Source organism: Moschus berezovskii, chromosome 9 (genome assembly GCF_049115385.1).
Source record: "Moschus berezovskii isolate FMDL1 chromosome 9, NW_MosBer_1.0, whole genome shotgun sequence".
Taxonomy (NCBI): domain Eukaryota; kingdom Metazoa; phylum Chordata; class Mammalia; order Artiodactyla; family Moschidae; genus Moschus; species Moschus berezovskii.
Window position 1 is genome coordinate 68,025,254 of NC_142468.1, and position 16,487 is coordinate 68,041,740.

The 16,487-nt window shown below is 40.2% G+C and overlaps 1 protein-coding gene across 2 annotated transcripts in view; it reads left to right on the plus strand.

Annotated features, from left to right (window-relative positions):
• The window catches only part of EXD1 (exonuclease 3'-5' domain containing 1), a 47,674-nt gene that overhangs the window by 7,652 nt on the left and 23,535 nt on the right, over positions 1-16,487 (plus strand). The window contains exons 3-6 of one of the 2 annotated variants that reach the window (XM_055436915.2): positions 5,428-5,496; positions 11,384-11,441; positions 11,691-11,818; positions 14,088-14,146. In XM_055436915.2, coding sequence (XP_055292890.2) covers positions 5,428-5,496; positions 11,384-11,441; positions 11,691-11,818; positions 14,088-14,146 — 314 coding nt within the window. The remainder of the gene's footprint in view (positions 1-5,427; positions 5,497-11,383; positions 11,442-11,690; positions 11,819-14,087; positions 14,147-16,487) is intronic. The other variant, XM_055436918.2, reaches the window with a different exon arrangement.

The window sequence follows — 16,487 nt, forward strand, 5'->3', positions numbered from 1 at the left end:
ACTCACTATGTCAGCAAGTTTGGAAAATTTAGTAGTGGCCACAGGACAGGAAAAAGTCAGTTTTCATTCCAATCCCAAAGAAGGGCAGTGCCAAAGGATGTTGAAACTACCATACAGTTGTGCTCGTTTTGCACGCTAGTAAGGTTATGCTCAAAATCCTTCAAACTAGGCTTTAGCAGTACGTGAACTGAGAACTTCCACATGTACAGGCTGGGTTTAGAAAAGGCAGAGGAACAAGAGATCAAATTGCCAACTTTTGTTGAATCATAGAAGAAGCAAAGGAATTCCAAAAAATAAACAGTTGCTTCATTGACTATAATAAAGCCTTTGACTGTGTGGATCACAGCAAACTGTGGAAAACACTTAGAGATGGAAATATCAGACAACCAGTATCAGACATTAGTTACCTGTCTTCTGAGAAACCTGTATGCAGATCAAGAAACAACAGTCAGAACTTTACATGGAACAACGGACTGGTTAAAAGTTGGGAAAGGAGTATGACAAGGCTGTATATTGTCACTCTGTTTATTTAACTTATATGCAGAGTCAGTCAGTCCAGTCGCTCAGTCGTGTCCGACTCTCCGCAACCTCATGAATCACAGCACGCCAGGCCTCCCTGTCCATCACCAACTCCCTGAGTTCACTCAAACTCATGTCCATTGAGTCGGTGATGCCATCCAGCCATCTCATCCTCTGTCGTCCCCTTCTCCTCCTGCCCCCAATCCCTCCCAGCATCAGAGTCTTTTCCAGTGAGTCAACTCTTCGCATGAGGTGGCCAAAGTATTGGAGTTTCAGCTTTAGCTGTTCCAGTGAACACCCAGGACTGATTTCCTTTTGAATGGACTGGTTGGATCTCCTTGCAGTCCAAGGGACTCTCAAGAGTCTTCTCCAACACCACAGTTCAAAAGCATCAATTCTTCAGTGATCAGCTTTCTAGAGTACATCATGTTAAATCCAAGACTGGATGAATCATAATCTGGAATCAAGATTGCCAGGAGAAATACCAACAACCTCAGATATACAGATAATACCACTCTAATGGAAGAAAGTGAAGAGTAATTGAAGAACCTCCTGATGAGGGTAAAAGAGGAGAGTGAAAAAGCTGGCTTAAAACTCAGCATTCAAAAAACTTAAGATTGTGGCATCTGTCCCATCACTTCATGGCAAATAGATAGGGAAAAAGTGCAAGCAATGACAGAGTTTGTTTTCTTGGACTCCAGAATCATTGCAGATGGTGACTGCAGCAATGAAATTAAAAGATACTTGCTTCTTGGAAGGAAAGCTGTGACAAACCTAGACAGTCTGTATAGTCAAAGCTATGGTTTTTCCTGTAGTCATGTACAGATGTGAGAATTGGACCATAAAGAAGGCTGAGCATCAAAGAATTGATGCTTTTGAATTGTGCTGGAGAAGCCTTTTGGGAGTCTGCAGAGTTTGTACTGCACAGAGATCAAATCAGTCAGTCCTAAAGGAAATCAACCCTGAATATTCATTGGAAGGACTGATACTGAAGCTGAAACTCCTATACTTTGGCTACCTGTTGTGAAGAGCAGAGTCATTGGAAAAGACCCTGCTGCTGAGGAAGGTTAAAGACAAAAGGAGAAGAGGGCAGCAGAGGATGAGAAGGTTAAATAGTATCACAAACTCAGTTCAGTTCAGTTCATTTCAGTTTAGTCACTCAGCCGTGTCCGACTCTTTGTGACCCCATGAATCACGGCACACCAGGCCTCCCTGTCCATCACCAACTCCCGGAGTTCACTCAAACTCATGTCCACTGAGTCAGTGATGCCATCCAGCCATCTCATTCTCCGTCGTCCCCTTCTCCTCCTGCCCCCAATCCCTCCCAGCATCAGAGTCTTTTCCAGTGAGTCAACTCTTCGCATGAGGTGGCCAAAGTATTGGAGTTTCAGCTTTAGCATCAGTCCTTCCAGTGAACACCCAGGACTGATTTCCTTTAGAATGGACTGGTTGGATCTCCTTGCAGTCTAAGGGACTCTCAAGAGTCTTCTCCAACACCACAGTTAAAAAGCATCAATTCTTCAGCAATCAGCTTTCTTCACAGTCCAACTCTCACATCCATACCTGACCACTGGAAAAACCATAGCCTTGACTAGACGGACCTTGGTTAGCAAAGTAATGTCTCTGCTTTTTAATATGCTATCTAGGTTGGTCATAACTTTCCTTCCAAGGAGCAAGCGTCTTTTAATTTCATGGCTGCAATCAGTATCTGCAGTGATCTTGGAGCCCAAAAAAATAAAGTCTGCCACTGTTTCCACTGTTTCCCCATCTATTTTCCATTAAGTGATGGGACCAGTTGCCATGATCTTGGTTTTCTGAATGTTGAGCTTCAAGCCAACTTTTTCACTCTCCTCTTTCACTTTCATCAAGAGGCTTTTTAGTTCCTCTTCACTTTCTGCCACAAGGGTGGTGTCATCTGCATATCTGAGGTTATAGATATTTCTCCCGGCAACCTTGATTCCAGCTTGTGCTTCTTCCAGCCCAGCGATCCTCATGATGTACTCTGCATATAAGTTAAATAAGCAGGGGGACAATATACAGCCTTGTCGTACTCCTTTTCCTATTTGGGACCAGTCTGTTGTTCCATGTCCAGTTCTGACTGTTGCTTCCTGACCTGCATACAGGTTTCTCAAGAGGCAGGTCAGGTGGTCTGGTATTCCCATCTCTTTCAGAATGTTCCACAGTTTATTGTGATCCACACAGTCAAAGGCTTTGGCATAGTCAATAAAGCAGAAATAGATGTTTTTCTGGAACTCTCTTGCTTTTTCCATGATCCAGCAGATGTTAGCAATTTGATCTCTAGTGCCTCTGCCTTTTCTAAAACCAGCTTGAACATCTGGAAGTTTACAGTTCACATATTGCTGAAGCCTGGCTTGGAGAATTTTGAACATGACTTTACTAGCGTGTGAGATGAGTGCAATTGTGTGTTAGTTTGAGCATTCTTTGGCATTGCCTTTCTATGGGATTGGAATGAAAACTGACCTTTTTCAGTCCTGTGGCCACTGCTGAGTTTTCCAAATTTGCTGACATATTGAGTGCAGCACTTTCACAGCATCATCTTTCAGGTTTTGAAATAGCTTAACTGAAATTCATCACCTCCACTAGCTTTGTTCATAGTGATGCTTTCTAAGGCCCACTTGACTTCACATTCCAAGATGTCTGGCTCTAGGTGAATGATCACACCATCGTGATTATCTTGGTCATGAAGATCTTTTTTGTACAGTTCTTCTGTGTATTCTTGCCACCTCTTCTTAATATCTTCTGCTACTGTTAGGTCCATATCATTTCTATCCTTTATCGAGCCCATCTTTGCATGAAATGTTCCCTTCAGTTCAGTTCAGTTCAGTTCAGTCACTCAGTCATGTCCGACTCTTTGCGACCCCATGAATCACAGCACGCCAGGCCTCCCTGTCCATCACCAAATCCCAGAGTTCACTCAAACTCATGTCCATCAAGTCGGTGACCCTTGGTATCTCTAATTTTCTTGACGAGATCTCTTGTCTTTCCTGTTCTGTTGTTTTCCTCTATTTCTTTGCATTGATCACTGAGGAAGGCTTTCTTATCTCTCCTTGCAATTCTTTGGAACTCTGCATTCATATGCTTATATCTTTCCTTTTCTCCTTTGCTTTTCGCTTCTCTTCTTTTCACAGCTATTTGTAAGGCCTCCTCAGACAGCCATTTTGGTTTTTTGCATTTCTGTTGTTTTCCATGATAGGATACTGAATGAGGCATTCCCCAGGTCGGTAGGTGCCCAGTATGCTGCTGGAGATCAGTGGAGAAATAACTCCAGAAAGAATGAAGGGCCGGAGCCAAAGCAAAAACAATACCCAGTTGTGGATGTGACTGGTGATAGAAGCAAGGTCTGATGCTGTAAAGAGCAATACTGCATAAGAACCTGGAATGTTAGGTCCATGAATCAAGGCAAATTGGAAGTGGTCAAACAGGAGATGGGAAGAGTGAATGTAGACATTCTAGGAATCAGTGAACTAAAATGGACTGGAATGGGTGAATTTAACTCAGATGACCATTATATCTACTACTGTGGGTAGGAATCCCTTAGAAGAAATGGAGTAGCCATCATGGTCAACAAAAGAGTCTGAAATGCAGTACTTGGATGCAATCTCAAAAACGACAGAATGATCTCTGTTCATTTCCAAGGCAAACCATTTAATATCACAGTAATCCAAGCCTATGCCCCAACCAGTAACGCTGAAGAAGCCAAAGTTGAACGGTTCTATGAAGACCTACAAGACCTTCTAGGACTAACACCCAAAAAAGTTGTCCTTTTCATTATAGGGGACTGGAATGCAAAAGTCAAAAGACATCTGGATTAACAGGCAAATGTGGCCTTAGAGCATGGAATGAAGCAGGGCAAAGGCTAATAGAGTTTTGCCAAGAGAACGCACTGGTCATAGCAAACACCCTCTTTGAACAACATAAGAGAAGCCTCTACACATGGACATCACCAGATGGTCAACACCGAAATCAGATTGATTATATTCTTTGCAGCCGATGATGGAGAAGCTCTATACAGTTAGTAAAAACAAGACCAGGAGCTGACTGTGGCTCAGATCATGAACTCTTTATTGCCAAATTCAGACTTAAATTGAAGAATGTAGGGAAAACCACTAGACCATTCAGATATGACCTAAATCAAATCACCAACTCAATGGACGTGAATTTGAGCAAACTCTGGGAGATAGTGAAGAACAGGAAAGCGTGGTGTGCTACAATCAGTGGGGTTGCAAAGAGTCAGACATGACTTAGTGACTGAACAGCAACAACAGCAAAGAATATATTCAGTGGACTAGTGAGAGTGAAACTCCATTGTTTTCAGTTGCTGAGAGATGTGGAGATATACAGATGCTGTGAGCATTTCCATCTAGAAAAATATGACACTGTTGTAAACATGACATCTAAACTTCTAAATCCTTTACCTACTCACAGAAAAACCTGTAAGTGGGCCAGGAGTTGGGCTGTTGTCTCTGACAATTCATAGTTCAAGCATGTAGCATGAAAAGGGTGTGGGCTCTAGAAGCAGTCAGATGCCTTAAATTTTTTTCTGGAGTTAGGTGGAATAAAAATCAGTAGAAATATAATAAATAGATAGTCCTTAGCTCAGAGGCCTTTGGATATTCTTGGCAGAAGTTTAAATTTGGTGTATTACTACTGCCCTTTCAGTGTATCTTTGATCGTTCTGGGGTTCCCTCTGTTCTTTATACTACTTGTTTAAAGGTTATAGCTTTGTAACTTAACTAAATTTTAGCTTTGACTCTTTATTCCTTGGGGAAGATAATTTGGTGATTTTTATAAAATTCAGATTTGGGCAATTTTGAGAAGTATTATATTTTCTTACAGTTTTAAGGACTATTACTTTTTATTAATCAAATGAATTGTTTTCTATAACAGTGAAGAATGTGGAGACTGGTCTAAGTGTCCCAGGAGTGAAGATGTTTTTTGGACATGAGATTGTGAATGGTGAGAGCTTCATGTTTCCTACTTGCTGGTATCAGGATTTGCAGTAGCAGGAAGCTCACTGCTCCACCTCATTCCAATATTTGGTAGTGAGCGGGTGGCGCAAGATGTTGTCTTGCATTTATGAACTCTTAAAGTTGGTATTTGAGAATTGTCCCTTATCTTACTGTTGCAGTAGGTACTGTGAACAGAACTGTCTTAAAGAATTTTAATCATTTTGGTTTTACAACGTGAGGATAGCTGGTTCTCAATATTAGAGGTCAGTTTGCAGACAGAGTTATCAGTCTGAACAGAGAGGAGTTATCTTGTTCAGCAAGTGAGTTTAACACCACACGTTCACAGTACATCCAGAGTACATTATTTGAAACCTTGGGGCCAAATGTTTCAGAACCCAGTCTAGTTCTGAATTTTTGAAAACCTAACAAAGGCCACTCCAGTACTCTTGCCTAGAAAATCCCATGGATGGAGGAGCCTGGTAGGCTGCAGTCTGTGGGGTCGCTAAGGGTCGGACACGACTGAGCAACTTCACTTTCACTTTTCACTTTCACACATTGGAGAAGGAAATGGCACCCCACTCCAGTGTTCTTGCCTGGAGAATCCCAGGGACGGGGGAGCCTTGTGGGCTTCCATCTATGGGGTCACACAGAGTCGGACACGACTGAAGTGACTTAGCAGCAGCAGCAACAAAGGGTATAGGGGCTTCCCTGGTGGCTCAGACAGTAAAGACTCAGCCTACAGTGAGGGAGACCCAGGTACGATCCCTGGGTCAGGAAGATCCCTTGGGGAAGGAAATGGCAACCCATTTCAGAATTCTTGCCTGAAGAATTCCATGGACATAGGAGCCTTGTGGGCTTCTATGGATCCCATGGGGTTGCAAAAGAGTCAGACACTACTTAGCAACTAAACAATAACAAAGGGTATATACTGGTCATATTACATAACACTTCAAGTGGGTCTGGTCAGCACTCTAATAACACATTTCTGCAGAAAAATGGGTGGATAATCATACGAAGCAGGATAAAATAGGACTATAAGTAATATGAGAGTTCAGGTTTTGCTCCCAAAAGAGTTACACAGAATTTTTGGTTTTCAGACCTTTTGGGTTTTGCAATTACAGGAAGCGGCCCCACTCTTTATTTCTGCCAGCAAAATCCATTTAGCAAGAATAGATCCAATTATTTGCCTAAAGGAATATAGACTCTCATCTGGTCAGTGTGCTTCAGACAAGCCAAATGAAATAAAAGGAAAAAGGTTGCAAACAAGAACTGTTCTTGCTTTCAAGAAGACAAAAGCAAAAAGCCCTCCAAGGAGGAGTAAATATCAGTATTGGGTGAAAGGGAGTGGGGTAATGGAAGACCTAGGAACTCATAGAACTGTGCATTTCTAATCATTGAGGCAGATATAAGGAAGGAAAAGGACTCCTGTAAATGAGAGATTACTACTTCTTGAAAGATTGTTTTGTGAGCTAAATAGAATTTAGGGAAAGATGAAAATCTCACCAAATTAATGACTGCCAGTCCAGACCTACTTTAAAGCAGACAAGTCCAGCCAGCTTATCTAACTGCCCTTTCTCACTCAGTATGCTATTGGAGTACGCTACTTGAGAACCCCATAAACAGTATGAAAAGGCAAAAAGATAGGACACTGAAGGATGAACTCCCCAGGTCGATAGGTGCCCAGTATGCTACTGGAGATCAGTGGAGAACTAACTCCAGAAAGAACGAAGAGATGGAACCAAAGAAAAAACAACACCCAGTTGTGGATGTGACTGGTGATAGAAGCAAAGTCCGATGCTGTAAAGAGCAATATTGTATAGTAACCTGGAATGTTAGGTCCATGAATCAAGGCAAATTGGAAGTGGTCAAAAAGATGGCAAGAGTGAACGTCAACATTTTAGGAATCAGCAAACTAAAATGGACTGGAATGGGTGAATTTAACTCAGATGACTGTTATATCTACTACTGTGGGCAAGAATCCCTTAGAAGAAATGGAGTAGCCATCATAGTTAACAAAAGAGTATGAAATGCGGTACTTGAATGCAGTCTCAAAAACAACAGAATGATCTCTGTTCATTTCCAAGGCAAACCATTCAATATCACAGTAATCCAACTCTATGCCCCAACCAGTAATGCTGAAGAAACTGAAGTTGAACAATTCTATGAAGACCTACAAGACCTTCTAGGACTAACACCCAAAAAAGATGTCCTTTTCATTATAGGGGATTGGAAAATGAAAGTAGGAAGTCAAGAAACACCTGGAGTAACAGACAGATTTGGCCTTGGAGTACAGAATGAAGTAGGGCAAAGGCTAATAGAGTTTTGCCAAGAGAGCGCACTGGTCATAGCAAACAGCCTCTTCAACTCAAGAGAAGACTATACACATGGATATCACCAGATGGTCAATACCAAAATCAGATTGATTATATTCTTTGCAGCCAAAGATGGAGAAGCTCTATACAGTCAGCAAAAACAAGACCGGGAGCTGACTGTGGCCCAATCATGAACTCCTTATTGCCAAATACAGACTTAAATTGAAGAAAGTAAGGAAAACCACTAGACCATTCAGGTATGACCTAAATCAAATCCCTTATGATTATACAGTGGAAGTGACAAATAGATTTAAGGGACTAGATCTGATAGAGTACCTGAAGAACTATGGATGGAGGTTCGTGACATTGTACAGGAGACAAGGATCAAGACCTTCTGCAAGGAAAAAAATGCAAAAAAGCAAAATGGCTGGTTAAGGAGGTCTTACAAATAGCTGTGAAAAGAAGTGAAAAGCAAAAGGAGAAAAGGAAAGATATACCCATTTGAATGCAGAGTTCTAAAGAATAGCAAGGAGAGATAAGACAGCCTTCCTCAGTAATCAGTGCAAAGAAACAGAGGAAAACAATAGAATGGGAAAGACTAGAGATCTCTTCAAGAAAATTAGAGATACCAAGGGAACATTTCATGCAAAGATGGGATCAATAAAGGACAGAAATGGTATGGACCTAACAGAAGCAGAAGATATTAAGAAGAGGTGGCAAGAATACACAGAAGAACTATACAAAAAAAATCTTCACGACCCAGATGATCATGATGGTGTGATCACTCACCTAGAGCCAGACATCTTGGAATGTGAAATCAAATGGGCCTTAGGAAGCATCACCACAAACAAAGCTAGTGGCGGTGAGATAATTCCAGTTGGGCTATTTCAAGTCCTAAAAGATGATGCTGTGAAAGTGCTGCACTCAATATGTCAGCAAATTTGGAAAACTCAGCAGTGGCCACAAGACTGGAAAAGGTCAGTTTTCATTCTAGTCCCAAAGAAAGGCAGTGCCAAAGAATGCTCAAACTACTGCACAATTGCACTCATCTCACACCCTAGTAGAGTAATGCTCAAAATTCTCCAAGCCAGGCTTCAACAGTACGTGAACCGCGAACTTCCAGATGTTCAAGCTGGTTTTAGAAAAGGCAGAGGAACCAGAGATCAAATTTCCAACATCTGCTGGATCATCGAAAAGGCAAGAGAGTTCCAGAAAAACATCTATTTCTGTTTTATTGACTATGCCAAAGCCTTTGACTGTGTGGATCACCACAAACTGTGGATAATTCTGAAAGATATGGAAATAGCAGACCACCTGACCTGCCTCTTGAGAAACCTGTATGCAGGTCAGGAAGCAACAGTTAGAACTGGACATGGAACAACAGACTGGTTCCAAATTGGGAAAGGAGTATGTCAAGGCTGTGTATTGTTACCCTGATTATTTAATTTATATGCAGGGTACATCATGAGAAGCATTGGGCTGGATGAAGCACAAGCTGTAATCAAGATTTCCAGGAGAAATATCAATAACCTCAGATATGCAGATGACACCACCCTTATGGCAGAAAGTGAAAAAGACCTAAAGACCCTCTTGATGAAAATGAAAGAGGAGAGTGAAAAAGTTGGCTTGAAGCTCAACATTCAGAAAACTAAGATCATGGCATCTCGTCCCATCAATTTATGGCAAATAGATGGGGAAACAGTGGAAACAGTGGCAGACTTATTTTTCTGGGCTCCAAAGTCACTGCAGATGGTGACTGCAGCCATGAAATTAAGATAGTTGCCCCTTGGAAGAAAAGCTATAACAAACATAGACAGCATATTAAAAAGCAGAGACATTACTTTGCCAACAAAGGTCTGTCTAGTCAAAGCTATGGTTTTCCCAGTAGTAAAATATGGATGTGAGAGTTGGACTATAAAGAAAGCTGAGCACCAAAGAATTGACACTTTTGAACTGTGGTGTTAGAGAAAACTCTTGAGAGTCCCTTGGACTGCACGGAGATCCAACCAGTCCATCCTAAAGGAAATCAGTCCTGAATATTTATTGGAACTACTGATGCTGAAGCTGAAACTCCAATACTTTGGCCACCTGATATAAAGAACTGACTCATTTGCAAAGACCCTGATTCTGGGAAAGATTGAGGGCAGGAGGAGAATGGCACAGCAGAGGATGAGATGGCTGGATGGCATCACCAACTCAATGGACATGAGTTTGAGTAAACTGTGGGAGTTGGTGATGGACAGGGAGGCCTGGCATGCTGCAGTCCATGTGATCACAAAGCATTGGACACAACTGAGTGACTGAACCGAATTGAACGCTGCTGGAAACACTTTTTGTCCCTTGAACACCTTTTCAAAATGCCAGTGATGGTGGTGGTAGTAGAGTGATTCTTAATTGTGCTTTGACTGTTAGACTTTGCAGTAGAGCAGAATTCTGGACTGGAACAAAGCTAGGCTGTAGATGAGTTTGTAAAAATAAATGAAGGAATCACTCCCACTATCTCCTAACTCAGGAGAAGGCTGACCACTGACCAGCTTTGGGATCTGTACAGATGGATTCATTTCCTCCTAAATTCATTCTCACGATCTGGACTTCATTCATAATTTTAAGATCAGAGAATGGTCATCTCCTTCTTTCTTTGCTCTGTGGCTTAGTCAGCCATGGAGGGGTCTCCAAGGTGCTGAAAAGCACCTCGAGTAAGAACTATCAAGATGAAGGATAATAATTGACTAATACGTGTTTTCAGTGAATTTTGCTTTCTCTGACCAAAACTCATTACTTTTAGAATGTAGGAAAAAGAGACATTTTGAGACATTGTGACCCCTGAGAAGCTTCTGCCCCCACTGAATAGTACCCAAGTGTACTTAATTGAATCTTAGATGCCATCAATGATAAGGTGCATTATTTCTTTTTCCACTCTAAGAAAAAAAAGCTGCCAGTTTAATTATCATGTGTATTTACTGAAGGCATATCTAATTTTAGAGCTGTTTAAAATGTGCATCTTAGAATCAATGATATGTCCATATAATATTTCCCTGTATTCTGTGAACCATTAGGTTAAAAAAAAGTGGTTTCAGAGTCTCTGTGGAATGTCTCTCTCATATTTCTTTTGTGATTTCCAGTCTAGCTTTTGTTACCTTTTATGTTTCTGACCTTTAGTGTACCAGCCTGTGAAAGAGTCAGTGTGAATGATTTAAGAGTAAAACCCCAAACAGTACATACTGTGAGGGAAGATGCATTAGGATGGGAATAAAAAGGAAAGAAAAGATATCTCTAGAACCAACCTGCTTGACCACAATAGTGCCCTGGAACAGAAAGGGTAAAGTGGACATGTAGAGAGATTCCTAATCCTGCTAAATGACCAAGAAAGCTATGTAGAGATATAAGATTAAGGGTCTTCAGTACTTTGGTTTATCTTTTCTGCTCTATTTGTTACTGGTCGGTGAAGTCCTCTATGGACTAACATTTCATTCCCAATTACTGTCTGTGTTACATAATCAAACTGCGGGTGTGGGTGAGAGAGGAGTAGTAAACTGTTTTCAGGTTGGAAGCTCTGTTGAAATCCATCTGGTTATTTTACAGTGGAACTACTAGATGAAGTGGAACAAGGTGCAGTAAGAGAAAAGGCTTCTTCTGTTAGGTATGATGGAATGATTTTCTTAATTATGATGTTACCCAAATATACACATTAGGGTAGGAAACCTTAACTCTTAATTCACTGGTTGTGTAGTTCCTAAAGTGAAGAAACAGGCAGATGGTGTCTTCAAATCAGTGTAAGCAGTGGATGAATGGGTTCTCTATGAAAGGTCCAGAGTCCTTACCACTGATGTGTGTATGGCATTAACAACAAAGAACAAGTTCACCTAAGTGTTGTTTTTTGTAAGTATAGTCTAAATACAGAAAGAACCAAGATGGATACAATAAAAGATGAAGACCTTAATGTACATAAGCCTGCTTCTCCTGCCCCTGAGGTGCCAATAACCTCTCTTCTGAATGAACTCAAGTACAGCCCATCTGGTGAGTACTAGGGCTTTGAATTTTCTAGGCTTTTTTTGTCATTCAGAGTTCTTCAGAGTTGGTATATAACCCAAAGTCAGAGTTCTATATGGAACTTTCAGCTAGGACATTGTTTCTAGGGTCCAAATTAAGATAAAAGATTGCGATTCATTCATTTATTTAATATTTGCATGCACACTATCTGCCAGACACTGGGGATACTAAAGTTTGGTATCTCTACACTCCTTGAGTTATGGTTCATGAAACACATTAAATAAGATAAATCAGTATACTATGTAGTTTGCTGGAACCACATGTTAAGTAGAAAAAAAAAATGAAAGAGAAGAAATGTGTGAAGAGGGTAGTTTTACAATTTTGGGGTGTCCAGAAGACATCTCAATGAAATGGTGACATTTAAAGTAAAATCTTGAAGAAAGTGAGGGATCAAAATGTATGAATATCGGAGGAACTGGTTTTTAGGCATAAATAATGAACAAATGCAAAGGCCCGAAAGAGAAATATGCCACGATTTGAAGGGACAGTAAGGAGATGAGTGTAGCTGGAGTAAGGAGAACAATTTGGGATGAGGTGGGGTGAGTGGCTCATGGAAGATTTTGTTGATGATTAAAAGGACTTGGTTTTTACTCTGCAGTGAGAAGAGAAACCATTGGAAGTTGGTTGGTTGTTTTTTTCATTTCCCTAATGACTAAGGATGTTGAGGATTTTTTAATGTGCTTATCTGACATCTGAACATCTTTGGTGAATGTCTATTCATATCTTGTTCATTTTCTTATTTGATTGTTCTCTTATTATTCAGTACTGGAAGTTTTTTTATATATATATTCTAGATACAAGTCTTTTCTCAAATACATGCGTTGCAAATATTTTCTGCAAGTTTCTGGTTTGCCTTTTCATTCTCTTAAAGAAGAGAAGACATTTTAAACTTTGATGTACAGTTTATCCATTTTCTTTCTTTTATGGATTGTGCTATTGATGTCATATCTAAGAAATCTTTCCTAACTCAAAGTCACAAAGATTTCCTCCTGTGTTGCCTTCTAGACACATTAGTATATGTTATGCTATACCTCTAATATTTTAAATTACATAATTAGAAAAATAATTTTCAGGATCCAGAGAATTCCAAATATGTGGACATTGGCCCATCACCAGAACTAATTTATTTTAAAATGCTATTTTTTATTATGAATGTGCTTTTAGAAAGCATATGTCTTAAATACTGTATGGGGGGATGGAAGACAGTATTACATGAAAATGGAAATCAGAAGAAAGCTGGAGTAGCAATACTCATATCAGACAAAATAGACTTTAAAACAAAGACTGTTTTAAGAGACAAAAAAGGACACTATGTAATGGTCAAGGGATCAATCCAGGAAGAAGATATAATAATTATAAATATATATGTGCCCAATATCAGTTCAGTTCAGTCGCTCAGTTGTGTCCGACTCTCCGCGACCCCATGAATCACAGCACACCAGGCCTCCCAGTCCATCACCAACTCCCGGAGTTCACTCAAAATCATGCCCACAGAGTCGGTGATGCCATCCAGCCATCTCATTCTCTGTCGTCCCCTTCTCCTCCCACCCCCAACTTTTCCCAGCATCAGAGTCTTTTCCGTTGAGTCACCTCGTCGCATGAGGTAGCCAAAATATTGCAGTTTCAGCTTTAACACCTTAAATACTGTATGATATCACATATGTGGAATCTAAAAATTACAGCAAACTAGTGAATATAACAAAAAAGAAATGGATTCATGGATATAGAACACAAACTAGTGGTTACCAGTTTAGGGAGTGATATACGGGTGGGGGAATGGGAAGTACTAATTATTGTGTGTAAGATAGGCTACAAGGATGCATTGTACAACACCGGGGAATATAATCACTATTTTGTAATAACTGTAAATGGAGTGTAACCTTTAACAACTGTATAAAATTTTTTTAAAAAAGGAAGTACTTGTCTTGAAATGTTCAAAACATAAACCTATGATGAGGAAAACATGGATTATCACAGGAAATGAGTAAATATTTCACTTTATGAGATTATGATCACTGGGGCTTTTGTTTATTCTCAGTTGACAAGTCAGATGCTAATAGTGGGATGGACTGATACTGGTGATAATGAAGTAGTTCTCAGTATTCTAGACATAGTCTCAGTAGTTCTAGACATTTGAGTTGCAGTTGAGTTGGAATTTAGGAGTATGGCTAAAATTAATGGGAGGGCTATTCTGTTGCTAAGGAAGACAAATATATATAATATTGTTCTTCTGTAGAGGAAGAGGAGGTGACATACACAGTCATTGATCAGTTCCAGCAGAAGTTTGGTGCTGCAGTAAGTATTGCCCTTAGTCATCCTCAGTATTATCTGCAAATGGATATCATGTCTATGTTTCATAAATTTTTCTCTTACTGTAAGATCACTGTTTTCCCTAATAATTTAACAGAATATCTGAGTGCCTGCTTTGTGCCAGGCATTGTTCTGAGGTCTGGGATAAAATAATGATAAAATTCCAGTACTTTCCTAGTGGTGCAGCGGATGAAAATCTGCCTGCCAATGCTGGGGACACGGATTTGATCCCTGGTCCAGGAAGATTCTAAGTGCATCAGAGTAACTAAGCCCATTCGCCACAATACTGAGCATACCCTGTAGGGCCCAAGAGCTGCAACTACTGAGCCTGTGTGCTGCAGCTACTGAATCCTGCTCACCTGGAGCCTATGCAAGAGAAGCCCATGCAGTGAAAAGCCCAAGGACTGCAACTAGAGAAAGCCCAAAGGCAGCAATGAAGACTCAGCATGACCAAAAATTAATTTTAAAAATTCTATGTGAAAAACAGAAAAAAAACAAAAGATAAAGTTCCAGCCCTGAAGGAGTTTAATGCGAAAAAATAAATAATTATATGTCAATTGATGGTAAATGCTATAAAGAAAACAAAACTGTAGTAGGGTGAATAGAATGTTAAGGAGTTCCTATTTTATTTAGGGTAGATAGAGAAAACCTCTGTGAAAAGGTGACAGTGAAGCAGAAACCTTAAAAGAAGTAAGGGAGCTAATCATGTGGATAAATAGGTTAAAAAGTTAAAGAAGGCATGATTAGCAAGAGCTGAGGTCCTGTAGCTGAAACACACTTGACTTGTATGCAGAGGCAGCAGGGAGGTCCTTGTGGCAGGAACATAGTGAAAGAGTGTTAAGAAATGGAAGTGGGCAGGAAGCAGATCAGGTAGGGATTTTTAGACATAAGGATTTCAAGTTTGACTTGAGTAAGATGGAGAGTCATTGGCAGTTTTAGAGGAGAGTCAGAAATTTTTTATTTATATTTTAAAAAGACTGGATGCTTTGTTTAGGCAATTTCTTTATGATTCACTAATTTGACATGTGGCGGTAACTCTTCAGCCTAGGTTATGATTCACAGATAGATGTCAGGGAAGTTATTAGGTTTTTTTGTTTAGATGCAAGCTTATGCTTATGTATGCCCAGGTGTATTTTTTAATGGAGTGTTAACTTTCAACTAGATTCTTTTTTTTTTAAACAGCTTTATTGAGATATAATTCACATGCCATAAAATTTGACAATTTAAAATGTATGCTTCACCATCGTTTAGCATATTCACAGAATTGTACATCCATTACCACAATGAATTTTAGAACATTTTTAATACCCCAAAATGAAACCCCATATTCCTTAGCCAATACCTCCAATCCCTCCTCAGTCCCCCAGCCCCTGACAACTACTAATCTATTTTCTGCCTCTGTGAATTTGCTAGTTTAGGATATTTCATATAAATTAGATCATACAATGTATGGTTGTTTGTGATTGGTTTGGGTTCTTTCACCTAGAATAATGCTTTCAACTTCTGTGTTATAGCACATATCGGTATTTCATTTATTTTTGTTGCCAAATAATATTCCTTGGTATATTCACATTTCATTTATCCTTTCACCATTTGAGGGACACTTGGGTTGTTTTTGATATTTCTCCCAGCAATCTTGACTCCAGCTTGTGCTTCTTCCAGCCCAGCGTTCCTCATGATGTACTCTGCATATCAGTTAAATAAGCAAGGTGACAATATACAACCTTGACGTACACCTTTTCCTATTTGGAACCAGTCTGTTGTTCCATGTCCAGTTCTAACTGTTGCTTCCTGACCTGCATACAGGTTTCTCAAGAGGCAGGTCAGGTGGTCTGGGATTCCCATCTCTTTCAGAGTGTTCCACAGTTTATTGTGATCCACACAGTCAAAGGCTTTGGCATAGTCAATGAAGCAGAAATAGATGTTTTTCTGAAACTCTCTTGCTTTCTCCATGATCCAGCGGATGTTGGCAATTTGATCTCTGGTGCCTCTGCCTTTTCTAAAACCTGCTTGAACATCTGGGAGTTCACGGTTTACATATTGCTGAAGCCTGGCTTGGAGAATTTTGAGCATGACTTTGCTAGCGTGTGAGATGAGGGCAATTGTCCGGTAGTTTAAGCATTCTTTGGCATTGCCTTTCTTTGGGATTGGAATGAAGACTGACCTCTTCCAGTCCTGTGGCCACTGCTGAGTTTTCCAAATCTGCTGGCATATTGAGTGCAGCACTTTCACAGCATCATCTTTCAAGACTTGTAATAGCTCAACTGGAATTCCATCACCTCCACCTCAGATATGCAGATGACACTACCCTTATGGCAGAAAGTGA